We start from the raw sequence: 6,000 nt of genomic DNA, 5'->3' as shown, positions 1-6,000 counted from the left end.
CACACACATACACACTCACCTACACATCCTCACAAATATACGTATACCTACACATGGCCACATGCACACCTGCAAAGATCTACACTCGATCCAGCAGTGGTGGCCCACGCCTTCAACCCCAGCACTTGGGAGGCAGAGGCAGGTGGACCTCTGTGAGTTTGAGGCCAGCCTGGTCTACAGAGTAAGTTCCAGGACAGCCAGGGCTACACAGGGAAACCCTGTCTTGAAAACAACAACAACAAAAACCAGATACACACTTGACCACACCCATCACACCCTCACACACTCAAGGCACACACACCAAAATACATACCCACAAACATATCCTCACATACCTGCACCAGCACAGACACATAAAACCTGTTTATGCACACCTACATAAATTTAATATATGCATTGGTGCGCACACACACACACACCTACACACAGATGCACACACAAAAGAATAGGAAAGAGAAACAGGCACATTTCTAGGTGTGACTCTGAGATAACCGGATGCTGACTCTGGCCTAACCAACAGATTCTCCTCGATGGAGTCCTAATGTACTGGCATTATTGGGAGATGTTTGGGGAAAGTGGGCCTCTAGATCTCCATCCGTCTCTTCCGGGCTGCAGAGAGTGAAGGGAGACCTCCATCACAAGCTCCTGCCACTGCACTCCGATGTCCAAGAGCACAGACAACTCTGGGATGAAGCTCTGAGCCCATCAGGCGAAATGAACCCTTCCTCCTGAAGGTGGGCTCTGTCAGCCATTTTGTTATAGTGATGAGACATCCACCAAAATAAACAGGACCTGGGGTGGCAGCAAAATCTGGAGAGCCACCAGGATGAACAACATGCCCATAGGAAAGAGAAGTGAAGGAGGTGTCCGGAGAAGCGGGGTCTAGGAACTGCACAGCTGAGTGACTCAGAAAAAGCAGAGGGAGGGCCCCCTCCAGTCGTTACAAGGCTGCCAGGACCACCCTGGGGTCTGACAAGGGTCCTTGGAGTCTCTGCAGAGACTGGCCACACAGTCACTGTCCTATTTAGTTTTAATTGCCGATTTGAGACAGCCCAGAGGCACCTGAAGAAGCCTGAGTTGAAGGACTGCCTAGATTAGACTGGCCTGTGGGCTTGCCTTCGTGGCATTGTCTTGATTCTTAATTGATGTGGGAGAGCAGCCCAATCCCTGGGCAGGTGGACCTGAGCTGTAAGAGAAAAGCTAGCTGAGCTTGAGCCGGAGGATGAGCCTTCAAGCAGCATTCCTCCACAGCTCCTGCTTCAAATTCCTGCTTTGACATCACTCAGTAAAGTAAATTAGCAAAATAAATCCTTTCTTCCTCTAAGTTGCTTTTGACCAGATAGTTTTTATCACAGCAACAAAATGAAAAGAACAACTTCCCAAACCCTCCTCCATTTGCTTCTAAGCACAAGCTCATATTTCCCAGCTTCCATGACTGACTTCTAGCCAATAAACACCTCTTTTTTCTTGCAGTGATAGAGGTCAAACACAGGGCTTCATGGAGGGCAAGAGCTCGATCACAGCCCCAGCCACTGGAATGTGAACAGCGGAGGCAAGGTACAAGTCCTTTCCAGCCCTACAAACTTGAACAGTACATACCCTCACACACTCAATGCCACACACTCACACCCACACACACCAAAACACATACCCACAAACACACGCCCACATACCTGTACATGTTCATTTGCCTTTCTTGGTTTATTGTTAACAAATGCAGAGTTTGGGCAAACTGGAGCTTTACAGTACAAGAGCCACAATATGGCAAGGGCTCTACGCTGTCAATAATTTGGGGAGATAAGACTGCCAACGAGAAAGCACCAGTTTTGACTTTCAGTGAGCAACACACTTCCATTAACTTGAAGCCATTCCTAGTTTGGAACCATTCTTTGTAGCAGCCAGTGTGGGAAATGAATATACATTTGCATTCACCCAGAGCTCATTCCTTGCATTCACATCTGCAAGTCTGTTAAAGACATGAGGAAAACCTGCCAAAGTTCAAACCATAAGGTCCCGTAGCCATAAATCCTCAACACACAGCCAGCACCAGGAAGGAAAGACACCCTGTCACCAAGCAAAGGATGAGACCCACTAATAAGGGTCTGTCAGATACCTTGGTTTGTAGGTTTAAATCCCAGTCCCACTGCTTAGCAGCTGGAGGATGTTTATGCATCCTGGGTGGTGGGTTGGTAATGGAGGCATCTTCTGCCCTCTTTTGTTATGCTGAGGACATCATGGCATGGCAACTGTAGAAGCTGCCAGCTACAACAAGCCATTGTTTTAGTTCTATTAGGCAGCACTCTCTGATATAGATGGTGGAGACAGCATAGAGGTGGGGGCGGGGGGAGAAGACAGTGCACAAAACAACCCTGGGCACAGGTCTCCAAGCCCAGCCCTTGCCACAAGTCATGAAACTAACAACACCTCGACATCCTTTAAAAAATACGCTAAAGAATAGAATGCAGTTGCCTACCCTGTTAGCACCACGACAAAGTCCATGACGTTCCAGCCATTCCTCAGGTAGGAGCCTTTGTGGAAGGCAAAGCCAAGAGCCACGATCTTAATTCCAGCCTCAAAACAAAAGATTCCAATGAAGTATGGTTCCGTGTCATCCTGGAAGGGAGAGAAGACAGCATCAGTGGCATGAATGGTGAAATTTCCCCCAAGGCAGCACACCCAGGCATGTGCACCCCTTCCCTTTCCCAAAAGGCGGAGTGAACAAAGTGAACAAAGGCGGAGACCTCCGACACTAAAGGAACATATTCTGGAAGTTGAGCTTCCTCGGACATTGTATCACAGTGAAGGAATCCTAGGAACAACCCACTTCCTGGCTACGAATCCTGGTTTCCCACCTTTAGAGATGTGGCTGTTGCCTTGGTGGAGGCTACAGAGGTCAAAAACGCATGACTTCACAGTAGAACCTGGCCTAGAATCCACCAACGAGAAGCTGAGGGTGTGGCTCCAGAAGTAGATCTCTTGCCCAGAATCCCCTAGTAAGGGTTGGGGCATGGCTCACTACCAGAGAGCTGGCCTAGCATATGTGAGGCACTGGGTTCATCCTTAAAAGTAGCAAAATACCAAATAGGTAATAAATAAACAAATCAAGTATGTATTTGACTTCTGGTAGAACAAAACAACCACAAAAAATGACATAACTGAGACAATGATGGCTCTCTGGACACTGATTGGTTCTGAGGCATTGCTGATAGTTGTGCTGGGTACAAAAACCATGATCTTGGAAACATGAGGTGCCTGCACTTCTAGTTATGCAGTCATAAGTCATGGTTGTTGATTATGGATGTGTCCTAGAATACTTCTGATGAGGAAGATGAGGGCGAAGGGAAATGAAGGCCAAGGATGAATGGAGGGTGGGCTCAGCAGCTAAATTTAAGGAGTAGGTTCACAGTGGCTAACTGCTGTGTTCTATACTTAAGTACAGTCACATTTTCTTCATGAAAATTTTGTTTCTGAGCATGAAACATAAAATTGGATTTGGATTGAGTATGATGTCTTCATGGACAGTGTGATGGTCGCTGTGCCCTGGTGTGTACCAGGTCTGCTGGCTTTCAAGGGTGGGGTTGGGCATTGAGGGCCCCCATGTCTCCAGGTCACTGGTGATTTGCAAGGCAGGCCTTCTCCCACACAGCTCTCAGCCCAGGGACCCGGACCCCTTCCACCTCGTTGCTCACCAGCCGCTCAGACATGGGTGTCTTGTCGTCATCAGGGAGGTGCTGCTCCAGGGCCAGGACGATACAGTTAGCAATGATGGTGGCCAGGATCATGTACTCGAAGGGAGTGTGGGAGTTAAGGAGCAGACCCCCAGTGGCTTTGTGCTTAGCATTCTATCCTCTCCCCGCAACCCGACCCAACACCCCAGCCCACCCCCCAACCCGGAAGCCCTCAGCCCTTCACATCCCATCTACACACACAGCCACCCACTTCATGTGGGCACCCCGTAGCTCCCAGCCTGCACCGGTGACCTTTAAAATACGTTTCTATTAGGACATACTAACTATACATATGGGTCATATTCAAGCCCCATCCCACTCTCTTGTCCTCTCCCTTCTCTGTCCTTTTTCCACTTAGTCCCCTAGTCTCTCTTCTGATCTGTGTGTGTGTGCATGTTCACATGTGACTCAGTGGGTTTAAGTTGCTGGCAGAAGCACAGGCACCTCATAGGTGAGCACACCCCTGGAGAAAATGTCACCCCACTAACTGCATGTAAGTCCTCAGGGACTGATGAAGCCTTGTGACTCCTCTTTCCTCTATGACATGGTGTTAACAGGCCCAATCTTGTGCAGATAATCACCACAGCGTGGGTTCAAGAGTGCCACAGAGTGCCAGGCCCCAGCCTGCCCTCCAGTTCTTTCATTCTTTCCACCCCTTCTTGGACACACTTGTCTCCACCCCTGCAAGTACACAAGCCGCATTGCCTGTGGGGTTCACGGCCTACTACTACAGAGCCAAGGGCAGAAGAGAGCAAAGTTCCCGGGCTCCAGCACACAGACCACACTAGCTAGTGCACAGTGCAGAGAGCCCTGCCCTCTGCATGAGTGTGCTAACAGCCAGGAATCCAACCGGCCAGAGATGAAAAGAATTCAGAGAGAAAAGCAATGTGTCGGGCTGAGCACATGTTCGGACCCTAAACGGCACACAGCAGCAACTAATGACAAATGTGGCCCGTGCCAGGTCTTCTGCACCACCCAGGGATGAGCTGGCCTCTCTAGGAGGAGGTGTGCGGGTCTGGGGGCCAGGGACTGAGAGTCTGCAGATTTTATTAGTGGGGTTCAGGAACTGACCCACTGGGGATACTGACGGGGTGACAACAGGTCACAGCTATCATAAGATGGTGGCTACTATGGAAAGGATGGTGAGACACGGTGGTCAGGGGCGGAAGGGGCTCACTCTGTAGAAGACCGGCTGCACAAGCCCCGGACCTCAGCTGAAGCCACAGCGCCCGCATAAAGCCGGGGAAGCCTGTGTGCATCTGAGGCCCAGGCGCTGTGGAGGCGGACTGCCCCAGAGCCGCATTAGCGGCTCCGGCTTTACTGAGATACTCTGTCTGCCCGACACTGGCATCTGCACACACCCACACACGTGCACACACACACCTACACATACATACACCCACACAAACATACACACACACTCACTCACACACACCCAAACAGTGGCCTGCCAATCCTGGCAACCCAAGCCAGACCCCAGAACCAAAATGGTGCAAGGAAAAAGTGGCTCTCAAAAGCTGTGCACACCCTCCCTACTGCACAAAATGTGTATCTTGCATGCATGGCCCCTCCCCCACAGATTTTACAAAAACACCATAGGGAGGTATCAGTTCTCACTCCCACTAGAACCGCAGGAAGCAAAGCAAAGCAAAGCAGAAAGCATTGAATGCTGGGAGGTTTTGGAGGGGAAGGGCTCAGCCTAAACCTTGGGACCATGAGGCCGAGGGAGGAAAACCAGGCACAAGTGAGCAGACGGCCCCTGTGTATGGAACACACAGACCAGCAGGTCTTTCTGGGAGCTGGCCGCTGGGGGAGAGGAAAGTGATGACTTCCTGTGTGGGAACTCGATTCACAGTTACACAACAGAGACTGTCAAAGGTGGCATTTACGAGGCAGAGGCAGAAACATCTCTGTGATTTCAAGGCCAGCCTGATCTATAACGCCAGCTTCAGACCAGCAAAGGCTACAAAGTAAAATTCACTCTTGGGGTGGGGTGGGCTAGAGAGATGGCTCAGCAGATAAGTGCGCTTGCTGCTCTCATTGAGGACGAGTTCAGTTCCCAGGATCTGATGCCTCTGGGCACTGCACTCAATTCATCCTCTCTGTGTGTCTGTCTCTCTTATACACACACACAATCTTTTTTTGGGCTGGAGAGATGGCTCAGCTCAGCCATAAAAGGCAGAGCCTCACAGCCAAAATGTTTCTTTTTAAATCAGTGGTGGCCAGAGCAGGCACCTCCGATTATCTGACACTATCTGTCCCTCCTGTCTCT

At 50.1% G+C, this 6,000-nt stretch overlaps 1 protein-coding gene across 1 annotated transcript in view; it reads right to left on the bottom strand.

Annotated features, from left to right (window-relative positions):
• Nucleotides 1-6,000, bottom strand: part of Cacna1a (calcium voltage-gated channel subunit alpha1 A) — a 211,060-nt gene that overhangs the window by 163,758 nt on the left and 41,302 nt on the right. The window contains exons 2-3 of the mRNA XM_055620955.1: nucleotides 3,690-3,796; nucleotides 2,474-2,613 (exon numbers count right to left, since the gene is read on the bottom strand). Of these exons, the coding sequence (XP_055476930.1) occupies nucleotides 2,474-2,613; nucleotides 3,690-3,796 (247 nt within the window). The remainder of the gene's footprint in view (nucleotides 1-2,473; nucleotides 2,614-3,689; nucleotides 3,797-6,000) is intronic.

Source organism: Psammomys obesus, unplaced genomic scaffold, assembly GCF_907164565.1.
Source record: "Psammomys obesus unplaced genomic scaffold, mPsaObe1.curated_primary_1811, whole genome shotgun sequence".
In the NCBI taxonomy this organism is placed as follows: domain Eukaryota; kingdom Metazoa; phylum Chordata; class Mammalia; order Rodentia; family Muridae; genus Psammomys; species Psammomys obesus.
This window is presented reverse-complemented; position numbering and strand designations above follow the sequence as displayed.